The 13,959-nt window shown below is 63.7% G+C and overlaps 5 protein-coding genes across 7 annotated transcripts; 2 read left to right on the forward strand and 3 right to left on the reverse strand.

The window, feature by feature from the left end:
* The first annotated feature begins 290 nt into the window (after positions 1–290).
* On the forward strand, positions 291–2,050 carry CHURC1 (churchill domain containing 1). The gene is made up of 4 exons (XM_072338137.1): positions 291–363; positions 460–595; positions 1,274–1,344; positions 1,788–2,050. Exons 1-4 carry the CDS (start codon positions 325–327, stop codon positions 1,878–1,880), a joined length of 339 nt encoding a protein of 112 aa, XP_072194238.1. The 5' UTR covers positions 291–324; the 3' UTR covers positions 1,881–2,050.
* Positions 2,051–2,553: 503 nt separating this feature from the next.
* GPX2 (glutathione peroxidase 2) lies at positions 2,554–3,278 on the reverse strand. The gene is made up of 2 exons (XM_072338123.1): positions 3,008–3,278; positions 2,554–2,936 (listed from the first exon to the last, which is right to left on the reverse strand). Exons 1-2 carry the CDS (start codon positions 3,230–3,232, stop codon positions 2,586–2,588), a joined length of 576 nt encoding a protein of 191 aa, XP_072194224.1. The 5' UTR covers positions 3,233–3,278; the 3' UTR covers positions 2,554–2,585.
* Positions 3,279–4,157: 879 nt separating this feature from the next.
* On the reverse strand, positions 4,158–6,437 carry RAB15 (RAB15, member RAS oncogene family). 2 transcript variants are annotated; one of them, XM_072338116.1, is made up of 7 exons: positions 6,304–6,437; positions 5,551–5,611; positions 5,383–5,443; positions 5,205–5,282; positions 5,017–5,106; positions 4,634–4,699; positions 4,158–4,569 (listed from the first exon to the last, which is right to left on the reverse strand). In XM_072338116.1, exons 1-7 carry the CDS (start codon positions 6,425–6,427, stop codon positions 4,414–4,416), a joined length of 636 nt encoding a protein of 211 aa, XP_072194217.1. In that variant the 5' UTR covers positions 6,428–6,437; the 3' UTR covers positions 4,158–4,413. The 2 variants fall into 2 exon arrangements, with proteins under 2 accessions (XP_072194217.1, XP_072194219.1); XM_072338118.1 differs by lacking the exon at positions 6,304–6,437 and adding an exon at positions 6,017–6,172 and having other exon boundaries at positions 4,185–4,569.
* FNTB (farnesyltransferase, CAAX box, subunit beta) lies at positions 6,375–10,571 on the forward strand. Of its 2 annotated transcripts, none has more exons than XM_072338081.1 (12): positions 6,375–6,506; positions 7,965–8,029; positions 8,104–8,176; positions 8,343–8,434; positions 8,915–9,061; positions 9,150–9,233; positions 9,316–9,402; positions 9,476–9,605; positions 9,699–9,831; positions 10,024–10,135; positions 10,214–10,328; positions 10,413–10,571. In XM_072338081.1, the coding sequence occupies exons 1-12, from the start codon at positions 6,426–6,428 to the stop codon at positions 10,512–10,514; spliced, it is 1,221 nt and encodes a 406-aa protein (XP_072194182.1). In that variant the 5' UTR covers positions 6,375–6,425; the 3' UTR covers positions 10,515–10,571. The 2 variants fall into 2 exon arrangements, with proteins under 2 accessions (XP_072194182.1, XP_072194181.1); XM_072338080.1 differs by lacking the exon at positions 6,375–6,506 and adding an exon at positions 7,249–7,410.
* Positions 10,572–10,704: 133 nt separating this feature from the next.
* On the reverse strand, positions 10,705–13,887 carry MAX (MYC associated factor X). Its single transcript, XM_072338128.1, has 5 exons — positions 13,770–13,887; positions 13,607–13,633; positions 12,060–12,167; positions 11,688–11,811; positions 10,705–11,584 (listed from the first exon to the last, which is right to left on the reverse strand). The coding sequence occupies exons 1-5, from the start codon at positions 13,803–13,805 to the stop codon at positions 11,397–11,399; spliced, it is 483 nt and encodes a 160-aa protein (XP_072194229.1). The 5' UTR covers positions 13,806–13,887; the 3' UTR covers positions 10,705–11,396.
* Positions 13,888–13,959: the final 72 nt, after the last annotated feature.

Raw genomic sequence — 13,959 nt, forward strand, 5'->3', positions numbered from 1 at the left:
CCTAGGGGCCCCTAATTAGCCCTAGGGGCCCACTCTTAAAGCCGGATGCCCCCTCAATGGCCTCGGGTGCTCCATAAATTATTCCTGGGTGCCCCCAGTTGGTCCTGTTGGGTGCTGGGTGAGCCCGACCCGTCCTAGGAGCCCCGTAGTGCCAGCTGCCCCTAATGGCAGCCCGGAGCTCCTAGTGCCCCCCATCGCCCCCCCACTCGTGCTGCCCCCACTCAGCCCTGCCCGCTCGAGGGGGGCGTGGTTACGATTGGCCACGCCTCCCCCCCCCGCAAGCCCCGCCCCTTGCGCGGCGGAAGTCTCGCGAGAAGCGGCGAGATGTGCGGGGGCTGTGTGAGCACCGAGTACCCCGAGCGGGTGTGTGGGCCGGGCCGGGTTGGGGGTACCGGGGGGTACCGGGGGGCACCGTAAGGCTCGTAGGCTGGTGCCGAGCCGTGCGGTGTCCTCTCGTAGGGCACCACCTGCCTGGAGGGCGGCTCCTTCCTGCTCAACTTCGTGGGGTGCGCGCGATGCGGCCGCCGGGACTTCGTGCTGCTGGGCAACCGCGCCGCCGGCCTGCACGGGGACGATGAGATCATCACCTACGACCGTGAGCCGGGGGGGGCGAGTATGGGATGGTGTGGGGGCTGTGAGGGTCTATAAGGGGGGAATGAGGGTCTATAAGGGGCAATGAGGGTCTATACGGGGGGAATGAGGGTCTATACGGGGGGAATGAGGGTCTATACGGGGGGAATGAGGGTCTATACGGGGGCAATGAGGGTCTATACGGGGGGAATGAGGGTCTATACGGGGGCAATGAGGGTCTATACGGGGGCAATGAGGGTCTATACGGGGGCAATGAGGGTCTATAAGGGGCAATGAGGGTCTATACGGGGGGAATGAGGGTCCCGGGGTTGTTTGGGGGTCTGGTCCTTTAGGGTGGGTTTGCCTTGTGTGCAGGGAGGCGACTGGGGGGGCTGTGGGGCTGTGGGGGTCGGTTCTGGTGTCTGCAGGGGGGAGTTGGGGTTTGGTGCTATAGAGGGAGGGGCGTTGGGGGTGGGGGATGCTAGGGGCTGTGCGGGGGGTGTTGGGCTTGGGGGGGCGCTGGGAGTCTGGTACCTTAAGGGGACAACTGGGGGCAGTCTGGAGCCTGGAGGGGTTGGGGCCTTATGGAGGTGATTGCCTGCTGAGGTGGGTTCAGGGCTGAAGCCAGGTGTCCCCAGTGAGCGCCGTGCCAGGGTTGGGTGCATCCCCATCCCTGAAGGTCCTTACCTGATCTCCTCTGCAGACCTGTGCAAGAACTGCCACCACCTGATCGCACGGCACGAGTACACCTTCAGCGTGGTGGACGACTACCAGGTACATCTTCCAAGGCTCAGGGGGTTCTGCCGTGTCTCACGGCCTCTCCCCAGCTCCGGGGGTGCCCCCAGCCTTGCTCATGCCCACCTGCCCTCAGCCACCAGAGGGAGCTGGAGGTGAGCAGCAGGTTGGGGCCGCCTGCAGTGCTGGCTCTGGTCCCGGTATCACAGGTGTGCGGCTCAGAAGCTCCCTGGTACACATGAAAGCGGCCGCCCCGTGCTCCCCATCCCTCTTCCCTGGCACATTGCCCATTCAGCAGCAAAGTGCTGGAAAATGGGCTCCGGGCAGCCAGTGGGGCAGGGTCCTGAGGGGGGTGAAACACAATCCGTTGGGATCTGATTGCAATCGGGGATCGGGTGTCGGTTCCAGCTCCGGTTTCCTCGGTGGTGGAGGGAGGGGATAGCGTGGCCCGAGCCCCCTTCCTGCACCGTGCTCTGCTGCAGGAGTACACCATGCTGTGCCTGCTGTGCGGCCGCGCCGAGGACTCGGTCAGCATCCTGCCTGATGACCCGCGCCAGATGACCCCGCTCTTCTGAAGGCAGTTTGTAACTCTGGGGAAGGGGGCTTCGTCCCTGATCTGTGACCCCTTAGTACTGAAGAAAGGAAAGGAGGGGCCCAGCCTGTTGGCACCCCAAAACGGTTCTGTGCAGCACAGGCGCCCGAGGAGTGTGAGCAATAAAGGTGAATCTGGTACAGCTCAGAGCTGCATGTGGGGGCACTCTGTGTTTGTTTCCCCCTCCTCCACGCCCACAATGGGAACAGGGGCTGAGGGTGATGTCATCTCCCTGTGCCCCACCTCCCGGTGCTTGTTCCACTCCCAACCCCCCCCCCACCCGAAGCATTCCCCTTTCTAGGGCTGTCCCCTCACCTGCCTGCTGCGCCCTGCTTGGGGGCACTCATTCCTGTTGTGGGCAGGGCAGGGTGGCACACCCACACCGTGAGACTGCACAAATTGCTTCCACCTCTCCCCCTCCCCCCTATCGTGGGGCTGCCACCGTGCTCGGCACCGTTCCATCCCATGCAGCCACTTCCTGCATCCCATGTGCTCCATGTCTCAAATAAAAACCAGGAAGGGGGGGGCACAAACGGGGGGCTCGGGTGCTGCCTCCAGCTCATTTATTGCTGCCGGCCCCATCCCAGCGGTCCCAGCCCTCCACCCCATCAGACCCCCTCCCCACGGGGGTTTCGGAGGAGGCCATCACTCGGCAGAGGGCAGGGGCTATCTGGGGGGGGGTACGGCACTACTTGGCCAACTTGAGGAGGCGCTGGATGTCAGGCTCTATCTGGGCGGTGGGCAGGCGAGGGCTGTAGCGACGGAAAGGTTCCCCCTCGGGCCCCACCAGGAACTTCTCAAAGTTCCAGGAGATGTCGGAGCGCCTCACGGGGCTCCACACCAAGAAGCGGGGTTCGGCCATCAGGTGGTCTGCCTCGTCCACGGGGGCAGGCAGGTGGGCTTTCAGGTAGGCGAAGACGGGGTGGGTGTCCTTCCCGTTCACCTGGCACTTCTGGAACAGGGTGAAGTTGGGCTCAAAGCCGCCCCCCGGCCGCACGTGCTTGAGGCAATTGAGGATCTCCTCGTTGGTGCCGTTCTCCTGGCAAAGGGTAACGAGGGGCTGAGCCGCATCGTCCTCCACCCCGCATCCCCTGGTTCCCCTGGGTTTACCTGGTAGCCGAACTGGTTGCAGGGGAAGCCCAGCACCACCAGCCGCCGCGGGTAGCGTGCCTGCAGCTGGTTGAGCTGGGTGTAATCCCTCACCGTGGTGCCTCAGAGCGACGCCACGTTCTCGATGAGGACCACCCGCCCTCGGAAGACGTTGAAGTCCACCTTCTCCCCCTGCAGGGTGGTGGCGCTGAGGTCGTAGAAGGACTTGGCGATGGGGACGCTCATGGCTGCGGGTGACGGTGTGCTCTGCCGCCCGCCTGCGCGCCTTAAAGGCTGCCCTGCTCCCACGTGACGGCGTCCACCCTGCGGCTGGGTGGAAAGCAGAGCCGGCCCACCTGCTGGCACCTGCCCAGGGATGGGGTGGGGGAAGGCCAGGGCAGCGCCGCCAGCCTCAATTATTGATGTGGCTGCTGCAGCGTGGAGCTGGAAGCAGCAGGGTGGGTGGGTGGGTGGGTGGGTGGCGGGTGCTGGCTGTGTGTGCCCCCGCGTTGTCCTATTGCACACCCATCCCAGTGCACACCGCCATACTGATGCCCACGTGTCCCAGTGCCCAGCACCATCCCGGTGCCGGCCATAATCCTGCTGCCTACATCCCGGTACCCATCCATCCCGATGTCCAGTGCTGTCCCGTTGCCCGTGACCATCCTAATGCCCAAGGCCACCGCTGTTCACATATCTCAGCACTCATCACCATTCTGGTGTCTGTCAGTTTCAATAAGCACCTGCATCCTAATGCCCAACCATCCAGGTCCCTGCCGCCATCCTGCTGCACATCCATCCCATGACCATTCTGATGCACATACGCCCCATTGCCCACCACCCTTCTAGTGTCATTCAGTGCCCACAATTCCAGTGTCTGCGTGTGCTAGAGCCTATCACCATCCTAATACCCGCCCATCCCATTAAGCAACCCGATGCCCAACCATCCTGATGCCCACCACCAACCTACTGCCCACCCAACCGTGTGCTCACTGCCACCCTGATACCAACGTCTTCCAGTGCCCTCCACTCCCCCGATGCCCACCACCATCCCATTGCCCACCCATCCCAGTGCCCACTGCTTGGTGCCCACGGCCCCTGTTCCCGCTGCGTCTCCACAACCTTGTCCCCACCCTGGGAAAGAGGACACTGGCAGGTCCCCTCCATTATTCATCACTGCTCGGGTTGCCGCAGTGTTGGGGACGCCACGGTGGCACCGCCGGGTGACACCGCTCCCGGTGAGGGGGCTCCAGTATCTCCTTTATTGTGGAAACAGTGTGCAAAACAGGGGTTGCAGGGTGTGCAAACAGTGCCTGGGACCCCCCCCCCCAAAACACCAAGGGGCTGCGGCGGAGTGGGGGTAAGTCCCTGTTCCTTGTGTCCCCCCACCATGCCCCCTCTGTAGCAGGGCTGGGGGAGGCCGGGCTTCAACACCAGCAGTTTTTGGGGTTGTCATTCCCCCCTGGGATCTGCTGTTCATCTTCTTCCAGCTGGGCCAGCTCGGGGGGGGCCGTGGCAGTGCGTAACCCCTCCAGCTCCTTGCGGTGCGCCTGCAGCACCAGCTCCGTCAGCCGAGTGAAGGACTGCGGGGAAACGGGGTCAGCCTTTGGGATGGGGTGGGAGGCACCCCCCTTTGGCCCCACACACCTCCTTTATGTTCAGGTTGCTGCAGGCACTGGTCTCATAGAAGTCCATTCCGTACTCCCGGGCAAGCTGTGAGGCAAAGGGCTCGGCGGTGCCCGTGGGATTTTGGGGCGAGGGGTCAGCCCCCATTTCTCACCATCGTCCCCCCCCACAGCCCTTCTGCTCCCAGCACTGGGGCAGACGGACGGTCCCATGGGGTGCAAATTCTGGTCATGCATTGGGGTGGGGGGCACTGGGCGTTTAGGGGAGGCTGGAGGTGGGGTTGCATTTGGAGGGAGATGTTGGGTGATGCTGGGGGGAGCACAGGGGTGCAGCAGGTTCTGGGGGGGGTCCTGGTGCCCTGGAGGGACCCTGGCCACGCAGGGGGTGTCACCCCCCCAGCTCACCTGCAGCCCTTGCTCTTTGGCCACTTGCCTCTTGTGTTCCTCGTCCGCTTTGTTCCCAATGAGGATCTTTTGGACGCCATCGGGTGCATACTAAGAAAAAGAGGGGGGGGGGAGAAGGGGGAAAAGAGCACATCAGCACCTCTCACCTCACCTATAAGCGAGGGTGACCCCCCCCTCCGAGCCCCCACCTCGTCCACGTCGCTGGCCCACTTGACGATGTGCTGGTAGGAGCGCTCACTGCTGATGTCATACACCAGGAAGATGCCCTGCAGGAAAGGCAGCAGGGAAGTGGGGGTGGAGGGGGAGGGATGGGGCAGCACTTTGACCTCCCCGTGCCTCAGTTTCTCCCCCTTGTGCTCCTATTACCTGTGCCCGCCGGTAGTACTGCTTGGTGATGGTCTGGTACCGCTCCTGCCCTGCCGTGTCCCTGAGGGCACGGAGGGGGGTGGGGGGGTTATTCCTCACCCCATGCCTCAGCTGAACCCCGGGGTGGGGGGCACCATGGGATGCAGCCCCCCCCCCCCAGTGACTCACCAGATCTGGATGCGCACCTTGATGCCATCCACCTCAATCGTCTTCATCTTGAAGTCCACCCCTGGATGGGAAGAGGGCAGCTTTATCACCATTATTTTGTTCCTGTGGGGGTGGGACTGTTCCGTGCCCCCTCCCTACATACAGCCGGGACCAGGAATGCCCCCCCGCAGCCCTTTTCAGCCCTCCTGGCCCACAGCAATGTGCTGTGCCACACACTGAGCCCCCGCGGAGCTCCTTCCCCTGCCCTCCGATGCTCCCAGCACCGCAGCTCCCTGCTGCTCCCCATCCCCAGCGTGGTGGCTCCCGGTGCTCCCGCTCTCCCCGCTGTTTCCTGGTGCCGCGATGCTCCCGGTTTCCCGTTTCCCCATAGCTTCCATCTCCCCGTTTTCCCAATCCTCCCAGCTCCCGCTTTCCAGGTTCCCCGGTTCTCCCAGCCCCCAATTTCTCCTCTTCCTGGTCCTCCCACCTCCCGGTGCTCCCAGTTTCCCATTTTCCCACTGCCCGTCGTTTCCCGTTCTCCCATCACTCCCGGCTCTCGGTGCTCCCCGTTCCCCGGTTCCGTGATGCCCACGGCACCCTCCGTTCCCAGGTTCCCCGCAATTCCCGGCTCCCGTTGCCTTCGCTTTTGCTCTGCTCCCAGCCCCCCCCTTCTCCCCCCCGCTTCCCCACCCGCTCCCAGCTCCCGCTACCCGCCCGCTTTCCCGTCTCCCGTAGCTCCCACCCCCCGGCGCCGCGCATCCCCGGTGCGGGTACCGATGGTGGAGATGTGAGCCGGGTGGAACTCGCTGTCGGTGAAGCGGCACAGCAGGCACGTCTTGCCCACGCCCGAGTCTCCGAGCAGCAGCAGACGGAACAGCACGTCGTACTGCTTGGCCATGGCGGCCTCGCGCCGCCGCCGGACCGGAGGCGGGGATCTCTGCGGGATGGCACCGGGGCGGGGCGCGGGGATGAGCCGGGTACCGGGAGGGAGAGGAGGGAGGGATGGGGATGTGTGTGTGTGTGTGTGTGTGTGTGTGTGTGTGTGTGTGTGTTTGGGGAGGCAATGAGGGACGCACCGTGGGGGTGCGAGGTTTTGGAACGGGGGATGCAGGGGACAGAGCAGGGGACTGTGCGGAGATGCCTTTGGGAGGCGTCGTGGGGACACAGGGGGGGGTATGGGACAATGAAGAGTTTAGAGCAGGGGATGCGGGTGACAGATTGGGGTGCAGCAAGGGACAGACACCAACGGACACCAATAGGGACCATGTGGGATGTCATGGGGGCACCGAGAGGCAGCGCCGGGGTGGAGATACACGGCGGGGCACCTGGAGATGCAGCCAAGGCGCTGGGGGGGGGGGAACACAGTGCATGAGGGGGGACACGCACGGGTTTGGACCCAAGGGACGCGGGTGACACAGCGGCAGATAGCTGGGGGGGCGCGGGGGGACACCGATGGGGCCGCCGGGAGATGTCCTGTGTCACCGGGAGGCAGCATAGGGGGTACGGGGTAAGGAAGCCCCCCCGGGGGGGTGATGGGCTGGGAGCACCCCCATGGCGGGGGGTTCGCCGAGCGTCGCAGCGCCTCGAGGTGACACCGCGGCCACACTGCGACACGGAGTCACGTGACCGCGCAACGCCACCGCGTAGCGCCCTCTGCCCCGGAGTGGGCGGGGCTTTATGGTGGAATGGGCGTGGTCAGTGGCAGAAAGGGGGCGTGGCAAAAGCGAAAGGGGTGTGGTCTTATGTCCCCGCCCGGCCGCCGTCGGCCCGGCCGGCAGCAGCATGGCGGGGGCCTGCCCGCACGGCCCCGCTCCGCACGGCCCCGGCGGGAGGCGGCGGCTGCGGGACGACGGCGTGAGGACACACACCTCCGCCGAGCAGGTGCGGGGAGAGGGGCCGTGCGACCGGGGTGGGGGGGACTGGGGGCTGAGAGGTCGTGCGGCCGGGACTGAGGTGCTGTAATGTGAGGGGGCCGGGGGTCTGAAGGGTTGGGGTGTGGGGGTGGGATCGGACGGGGCCTTGGGCATGGGGACCGAGATAGTGCGGGGGGGTGGGGGGGGATGGGGGCTGCGGGGCTGGTGTCTGAGGGGGCTGAGATACGAAGGGGCCTAAGATTGAGACTTTGCAGCGTGGGGATGTGCGGGAACCACGGAGCTGGGGGCAGAGGGGCTGAGAGTGGGGTCTGAGAGGGCCAAAGTGGGAAAGAGTCTGAGGGGAGGTGGCTGGACGATGCTGTGGGGCTGGGATCTGAGGGTGCCGTGGGGCTGGGCAGGAAGCCCCAGCTGTGCTTCTTGCATAAGCTCCCTCTGCTCCTGGGGTGCTGGGGTGGGACAGGGAGGGGTCTGAAAGCGTTAACCTTAGACCTAAAACGAGTGGACGTGAGGTGGCGTGGCAGCTCCTGGCACTGACTGCCTGCTCTCCTTCTTGTGCCGCAGAGCAAAGTGGAGGACATCGTGCAGGAAGTGTTCGACGCCTACAAGACCAACCACCACGCTGTGCAGTAAGTCCCCCATCAGCTCTCCCACAGCACGTTCTGGGCCGGGGCTCTGCTGAGCCCTACCTGCTGCCTTGCAGGTTTGTCCTGCAGCGGGAGAAGCACTTCCACTACCTGAAGAGAGGCCTCCGGCAGCTGGGCGAAGCGTATGAGGTACTGAGCACAGCCTCAGGGCTCCCTGGTGAACCCTTCAATTGTCACCAAGCTCTTCCTGCCCTGGAGGCCGCTCCTGTGCCATGGGGTGTCCCAGGGCGGTGGATTCGTGATTTGCCCTTCCCAGAGTGCCTGTAGCCCCTCGTGTCCCCCCCTGTCCCCGCAGTGTCTGGATGCCAGCCGCCCCTGGCTCTGCTACTGGATCCTGCACAGCCTGGAGCTGCTGGAGGAGCCCATTCCCCAGTCGGTCGCCTCTGAGTGAGTCCTCCCCCAGCCCTGGGGGGCACTGAGGGGTCTGCGCCCCATGAGCCACGTCAGGGCTGCGCAGTGTGGGTGCGCCTGCTCACAGAGGTGCCCGCTGCCCTGTCCTCTGGGGCCACCTCCCGCCGTCCCCGTGTCCCTGGCGCCGACACAACGGTGCTTTGTGTCCTGTGGAGCCCTCAATGCTGCCTATTCTTGCCGGCCAGCATCTCGTGACGGAGGGAGGTGGGGGAGATAAAGGAGTCAGTATCTACCTCCTGGGGCAGGGGGCTCCCCGGGCTGGTTGGGACACATCACCGAGGTGGGAATCCCCCTGGAAACACCTGGGGATGCTGAGCTGGGGCTGGAACCTTTTGCTGCTATGGGATGTGCTAAGGGAAGGCTTGGTGCCACTCTTGGAGCCTCGTCCTCCTTGCCCACCCCTCCCCAGTATCCTTCCCTGGTCCCTGTCACCAGCTGTCCCCCTTATCCCTGCAGCGTCTGCCAGTTCCTGAGCTGTTGCCAGAGTCCCCAGGGTGGCTTTGGGGGGGGCCCGGGCCAGCACCCCCATCTCGCCCCCACCTATGCTGCTGTCAACGCGCTCTGCATCATCGGTACAGAAGAAGCATACAGCGTCATTGATAGGTACGGGAGGGCGGTGCGGGGCTGTGGTTGGGGTGTATGTGGGGGGCTCAGGATGCATGCTGCCCCACACACCCGCATCCTTCTGCAGGCAGAAGCTGCTGGAGTACCTACACACACTGAAGCAGCCCGATGGCTCCTTCCTGATGCACGTGGGTGGTGAGGTGGATGTCAGGTAGGTGAGCCGTCCCCTCTGTGACCCCATGCAGCCCTCCCCGGGGCTGAGGACAGAGGGACATTGCCCTCCTCTCCCCCAGGAGCGCCTACTGTGCTGCTGCGGTGGCATCGCTGACCAACGTCCTCACACCTGCGCTGTTCACCGGGACGGCCGAGTGGATTGCGAGGTGGGTGCTGACCCAGAGGGGACACGGGGTTGGTGGCCCTTCTGTCACCGTCCTTAGTGTGGTCCTCAAGCAGGTGCCAGAACTGGGAGGGTGGTATCGGCGGGGTGCCGGGCATGGAGGCTCACGGTGGGTACACCTTCTGCGGGCTGGCGGCGCTGGTCATCCTGAAGAAGGAGCATCTGCTGAACCTGCGCAGCTTGCTGGTGGGTGTCACGGGGTGCCACGGTGCTTGGGGGGGGGTCCCGGTCCTGGTGGTGAAACCCAGTCCCGGTGATGAAACCTGCTGTCCCACACAGCACTGGGTGACCGGGCGGCAGATGCACTTCGAGGGTGGCTTCCAGGGCCGCTGCAACAAGCTGGTGGATGGCTGCTATTCCTTCTGGCAGGCAGGGCTGCTGCCCCTGCTGCACCGCGCCCTTCACGCACAGGGTGAGTGGCCAAAATGGGGTAAACCGGGGCTTCCTCTTCCTCCAAGAAGCTTCTGTTTGTGGGATGAGCTTGAGCAAGGAAACAAAGCGTGGCATAGCCCTGGAGGGTGCAGCAGGACCTGCACCCTGGCAGCCCCAGGGTGGTCGTGGGGTGTTTTAACAGCCCCTCTTTTCCCCCCCTTCCCCTGTGTAGGTGACTTGGCGCTCAGCATGTCACGCTGGATGTTCGACCAGTCGGCGCTGCAGGAGTACATCCTGCTCTGCTGCCAGTGCCCAGCTGGAGGGCTGCTGGACAAGCCAGGAAAGTGAGTACTGAGGAGGTTGTTTGGGGGGTAATGAGCCCTCAGACCTGCCTGCTTAGTGTGCCCCCCACCCTGCCCCAGGTCACGGGACTTCTACCACACCTGCTACTGCCTGAGCGGGTTGGCCATCGCCCAGCACTTTGGCAGTGGAGATCTGCACCACGAGTTGGTCCTGGGCATCCCCGAAAACCGCCTGGTAGGTGGAGGGGGGGAAGGGGATACAGGACTCCCACTCTGGGGCTTCTTCAGGCTCAAAGTGCTTTGTCCTTCGCTCCGGCAGCGGCCCACGCATCCCATCTACAACATTGTGCCGGAAAAAGTGGTGAAGGCGGTGATGCATTTCTTGCAGCAGCCCGTGCCCAGCCTGGAGGCAACAGGGTAGGGGTCTGCGCTCCACCCATCTGGGCAGTGTGAGGCCCTCAGGGTGCTAGCCATACCAAAAAGGAGCCGGGGGGCCATAAAGCAGAGCTGCCACCTGCCCTCAGGGTGAGTAAGGAGCACGGGAAGGTTCCCAGCCCTGCTCCCCCCTCCCCAACCCCAAGAAAACACAGTTACCATGGGGAAGGATAAAATAAGTTTTGGTTTTTTTTCCTTTTTATTATTTATAAGTCTTATAGTAAAGGGAAGCCTTAACTTGCAAGACAACTCTGAGCAGTATGTACAACATACTTTTAGATCCATGGAATGAACGGCGTTAAAATGGGGTCAACTACAGGGAGAGGAGAGGTGGGGAAATGCCACAAACGTGGGGAGGGGGCTTGTGGTGTCTGTGTTGGGGGGAGGGGGTGGGACATAGGGCAGGACGCACACGCAGACCACCCAGCCCGAGCCCTGCAGCTCTGTGCTATGGAGGGCAGGGGGGTGCCTTGCACACGCAGGAAATAAATAGCGAGACCCTCCCCCACCCCCCTTGTGTTCACCCCCTGGGGGTGCCCACAGGTGGACAACAGGGGCCGGGGGGGGGGACGCCCGCCTCCTGCACAGCCTCGTGCTCAGCTCAGGGCTGCAGTGGTCCCTGGGTATAAATAGAAATGCTCATATAAAATTGAAGGGGGGGAAGGGGCGCAGAGAGGGGCTCGCTAGCAGCGGGGGGGGAGGGGGGAGGGGGATGTTGGGGGCATCTCTGCGCAGTTGGGGTCCCCCGGCCTCCCCCTCCTCCTCCTCCTGCCAGATTCCGGCACAGGGGGCTGCAAGGGTTCAGCCCTGGAGCCTTGAGGAGAGAAGGGCGAGTCCTTAGGGGACCAGGGGGCAGGTGTGGGGGGGCCTAGCTGGCCTCCATGCGCAGCTTCTTCCTGCTCTGTGGCTCGTCAGGCTCCGAGTCGGAGCTGGAGTCAGAGCCGCCGTCAAAAGCAGAGATGGCGCTGCCCTTGGGGTTGGTGTAGAGGCTGCTGTCTGCTGCTGGGTAGTTGGCCTGCAGCTGGGCACTCGAGCGTGCCTTCTCCAGGGCTCGCACTGCAAGGCAGGGGGTGTCAAAGCCCAGGGTTTGGGGTGGGGGGGGGGCACGGCCTCTGTACCCCCTTCCTCGTGGTGGGGGAGGAGGAGGAAAAGAGCTCACCTTGCTGCTCCAGTAGCGCGTTCTGCCTCTTGAGGTCATCGATGTCCTGCTGGTGCGTGTGGTTTTTCCGGCGCATGTACTGGATGTACTCTGTGGCTTTGTCCAGGATTTGGGCCCGGGATGCCTGTGGCAATAGTGGGAAAAGGCACGGGCCAGATAAAGACCTCAGCTCTGCCGTGGGTGTGCGTGGCACCGTTTGGGGGACCCACAGCCCCTCACTGAATGCACCGCCGGCTTTCCACCACCAAAACCTCAAAGCTGGGTGACGTTAGCAGGAGGAGGAAGAAGCGCTGCTCCACTCGCCCCGTAGCCGAGGGAGGGGGAAGTCAAAAAGGTCCCCGTGGGGCGTGCCGCCGCGCTCCACAACCTCACCTTCTCGCCCTGCAGGGAGGGCACGGAGTCACGCAGGCTGTGGAAGCTGTCCTTAATGTGGTCCCGCCGTTTGCGCTCCAGTGCGTTGTGGTGGGCTCGCTTGTCTGCCTGCAGGGGGGAGCACGTGCACACACACACACACACACATATACACACACACATATACACACAGGGCGTGGGGGGGAAGGGGTCACAGTGCTTTCGGTTTCCCCTGTGGCACAGCTTCCTGCTGCAGCTGAACTGGGGCTGGGCCCAGAAGAGGCGGGGGGGAAGCACACAGTGCTGCATCTACTCAAAGGACACAGTCCCACGTGCATTTCCCCCCCCCCTCAAGGTATCTCTCAGGATAAAGCTCCCCCAGATAATCCCTACACGTAGCACCACAAGTGTCATCACCCCCCAAATTAAAACCACTTCCATAAGATGGCCCCGCAGGTGCTTGTTCTGACCTCCCAAACCAAACCCAACTGTGTCCATCTGTCCGTAACCCCCCCCAACACAGAGTACCCTCCTATCAGCACAGCTTCCCAGGCACATCCCAAACACAACCCCACCCCCCAAAAAAACACAGTCCCACAGCTGTCCCCCAAAAACCTCAGCCCCAAAGAAGCATCCCTGCCAGAGTCCCATCACCACAACCCCCCTATTTCCCTCCGAACACAGACGCTCACCCTAACAGACCCCACAGATACCCCCCAAAGACACATCCCATGCCCTAAAAGAGTCTCGCAGATATCCCCCCTTACACAGAAAGCCCCCCAAGTGCATCCTACAGGTATCAACCCCCTCAACTCGATCCCATAGGGCCTCCATCACGATACGTCCCCCCAGCACAGAACCCCACAGGTGTTCCCCCCCAAGCATAGCCTTCCCATCACCACAATCCCTCATCCCCCCCATCCAGAGCCCCCTTGTTCCCCATGCAGCCCTCCCAATTACACATCCCACAGCTGACCCCCCCCGTGATGCCAGACAGAGCCCTCCCATCGCCGCAGCCCCCTCCAAATCCCCCCCATAACAAAACCCTATCGCTCTCCCCCACAACCCTCCTCCCCCCTAAAATCCCAAAGATGCATCCAATCCAACAGCTGCTCTCCCCCAAAAAGGACCCAATAGGCCCCCATCATCACACCAGCCTCCCTCAGATCCCCCTCTCCCCCCCCAATAGGGTTTCCACAGCCCTTTCTCCTACAGCTGTCTCCCCTCCACCTTAAAACCCCACACAAGCCCCCCCCCCATATAGGACCCTCTCATGACACAGCCCTCCCCCAACCAGTGCTCCCCACAAGAACAGACCCCACAGCCCCCCCCCGATTATCACAACCCCCCATAACCCCCCGTAACCCCATAGCCCCCCATAGCCCCCCATAGCCCCATAACCCCCCATAGCCCCATAACCCCCCATAGCCCCCCATAGCCCCCCATGGCCCCATAGCCCCCCATAGCCCCATAACCCCCCATAGCCCCCCATAGCCCCATAACCCCCCATAGCCCCATAACCCCCCATAGCCCCCCATAGCCCCATAACCCCCTCTACCCGCACCTACCGCGGACTGGAAGCGGGGCTGCTCCTCCTGCGGGGCCCGGGTGGAGGAGGAAGCATGGAGGGGAGGAGAGGAGGAGGAAGAGGGGACAAACGGAGCGTTACCCCCTCGCTGCCCACATGTGAGCGGCGGGGGGCGGTGTGTGTGGGGGTGCGGGCGGACTCACGTCGCTCTCCACCTCGATGTCATCGTTGTCGCTCATCGCTGCCGGCCAGGGAGCAGCGGGCCGCGCCGCCACAACAACAGCGCGCAACGCGCATGCGCCCGCCCTGCCAGGCCGACTGCCTCAGCGCGGTGCATTTCGGGGCGGCGAGTCCGACACCGCCGAGGCGGCGCGGGTCGGGGGAGCGGAAGGA

The sequence above is a fragment of the Excalfactoria chinensis genome, chromosome 5, assembly GCF_039878825.1.
Source record: "Excalfactoria chinensis isolate bCotChi1 chromosome 5, bCotChi1.hap2, whole genome shotgun sequence".
Lineage (NCBI taxonomy): Eukaryota > Metazoa > Chordata > Aves > Galliformes > Phasianidae > Excalfactoria > Excalfactoria chinensis.

Excerpts from the sequence above, each read along its gene's own strand:
- CHURC1 (XM_072338137.1), top strand. The coding sequence starts at position 325 with ATGTGCGGGGGCTGTGTGAGCACCGAGTACCCCGAGCGG. Across the intron at positions 364-459 it reads GCACCGAGTACCCCGAGCGG|GGCACCACCTGCCTGGAGGG; the intron begins GTGTGTGGGCCG and ends GTCCTCTCGTAG. Across the intron at positions 1,345-1,787 it reads GCGTGGTGGACGACTACCAG|GAGTACACCATGCTGTGCCT; the intron begins GTACATCTTCCA and ends GCTCTGCTGCAG.
- RAB15 (XM_072338116.1), bottom strand. The coding sequence starts at position 6,427 with ATGGCCAAGCAGTACGACGTGCTGTTCCGTCTGCTGCTGCTCGGAGAC. Across the intron at positions 5,444-5,550 it reads AAGGTGCGCATCCAGATCTG|GGACACGGCAGGGCAGGAGC; the intron begins GTGAGTCACTGG and ends CCGTGCCCTCAG. Across the intron at positions 5,283-5,382 it reads AGTACTACCGGCGGGCACAG|GGCATCTTCCTGGTGTATGA; the intron begins GTAATAGGAGCA and ends CCTTTCCTGCAG.
- FNTB (XM_072338080.1), top strand. The coding sequence starts at position 7,312 with ATGGCGGGGGCCTGCCCGCACGGCCCCGCTCCGCACGGCCCCGGCGGG. Across the intron at positions 8,030-8,103 it reads ACCAACCACCACGCTGTGCA|GTTTGTCCTGCAGCGGGAGA; the intron begins GTAAGTCCCCCA and ends GCTGCCTTGCAG. Across the intron at positions 9,832-10,023 it reads CCGCGCCCTTCACGCACAGG|GTGACTTGGCGCTCAGCATG; the intron begins GTGAGTGGCCAA and ends TCCCCTGTGTAG.
- MAX (XM_072338128.1), bottom strand. The coding sequence starts at position 13,805 with ATGAGCGACAACGATGACATCGAGGTGGAGAGCGAC. Across the intron at positions 11,812-12,059 it reads CCTCCCTGCAGGGCGAGAAG|GCATCCCGGGCCCAAATCCT; the intron begins GTGAGGTTGTGG and ends CTATTGCCACAG. Across the intron at positions 11,585-11,687 it reads CGCGCTACTGGAGCAGCAAG|TGCGAGCCCTGGAGAAGGCA; the intron begins GTGAGCTCTTTT and ends CCTGCCTTGCAG.